This window comes from Tupaia chinensis, unplaced genomic scaffold (genome assembly GCF_000334495.1).
Source record: "Tupaia chinensis unplaced genomic scaffold, TupChi_1.0 Scaffold000178_1, whole genome shotgun sequence".
Taxonomy (NCBI): Eukaryota; Metazoa; Chordata; class Mammalia; order Scandentia; family Tupaiidae; genus Tupaia; species Tupaia belangeri.
In genome coordinates, this window is record NW_006159653.1 from 1993813 (window position 1) to 1995056 (window position 1244).

Here is a 1244-nt window from a genome sequence, read left to right on the forward strand (position 1 = left end):
AGATTGGCTGTTGGGGTGCCCCCCGTGGGGCCACACCCCCTCACGGGAAGCAGGAAGCAGCCGAGCGCGTCCTCGCAGAACTGAATAGCAGGAAGTCTCTCCATTTACACAAAGGACGTTGGCAGACGTGCGCGGTAGCCCCAAACCAGGCTGCCGCGGCCCTGCCGGGTCCTGAGTCCTGCACCCGCTCCTCTCACACGCCGCGCCCCTGCAGGCTGCAGGGGCACACTTAAGCAGGGTGGGGCAGGACGGGGCGGCACTGCCACCGCCACCTCCAGTTCCCACGGGGCTCAGCCCTGTCCTCCGTCGCTCAGACCCCGTGCAGAGCCCCCTAGCAGGCACCCGTCTCTGCCGCAGCCTCCCATCAACACCCCCCGCCGTTCTGACTCGGCCATCTCCGTCCGCTCTCTGCACTCCGAGTCCAGCATGTCCCTGCGGTCCACGTTCTCGCTGCCTGAGGAGGAGGAGGAGCTGGTAGGTGTGGCAGGCCAGAGCAGAAAGCCCTCGCGGGGCTGCCTGCTCCTGGGGGCCAGCCCGGCTCACGGTGACAGGGTCAGGCCTGGTCAGGGCCTCCTCCTCCCTGGTCTGTGTTGGGCACTGACGAGGCCAGCTGGGACCCCCCACGCATGTTCCCCAGTCCCACTTCAGGGGCGGGGGGTGGGGGCGGGGCTGAGGTTTGGGCGCCGGCACTGCCAGGTGGACACAGCCCCCTCTCCATCCCCAGAGGGCAGCCCCCGACTCGTGGGGGGGTCCCACCTGCTCAGTACCTTCACCTTCGGCCCGCCTGCACCCTGCCCTGTTCTAGGAGCCACTGGTGTTTGCTGAGCAGCCCTCGGTGAAGCTGTGCTGTCAGCTCTGCTGTGGGGTGTTCAAGGACCCAGTGATCACCACCTGTGGGGTAAGGCCTTCCGCCTGGGCTGCCCCGCCCTGCCCAGCCTGCAGCCCCCAGAGGCTGGTGGGACCTTGGCAGCTGACCTGGCTTGGTCTGCAGCAGGCATGGGGTGGGGTGAGGCCCTGGCTGCCTCTGGCCTGGCTTGGGGTGGGGGAGCCCCTGCGACTGTCCCCCAAGTCTGCCTCTTATCCCCACAGCACACCTTCTGCAGAAGATGCGCCTTGAAGTCAGGTAGGCCCCTCCTTAGAATGCCAGCCTGTGCCTCTGCTGGGCAAGGCGGGGCAGTGGGGGCCCCAGCAGACCCGGCCCCCGGCCACAACCGGCCTGCACCAGCAGGCCCGGCCCGGCCCCC

General features: G+C 68.7%; 1 protein-coding gene across 1 annotated transcript in view; it reads left to right on the top strand.

Annotated features, from left to right (window-relative positions):
* TRAF7 (TNF receptor associated factor 7) overlaps positions 1-1244 on the top strand; it is a 19641-nt gene that overhangs the window by 11600 nt on the left and 6797 nt on the right. Inside the window, exons 5-7 of the mRNA XM_027771008.1 lie at positions 358-474; positions 806-898; positions 1090-1123. Coding sequence (XP_027626809.1) covers positions 358-474; positions 806-898; positions 1090-1123 — 244 coding nt within the window. The remainder of the gene's footprint in view (positions 1-357; positions 475-805; positions 899-1089; positions 1124-1244) is intronic.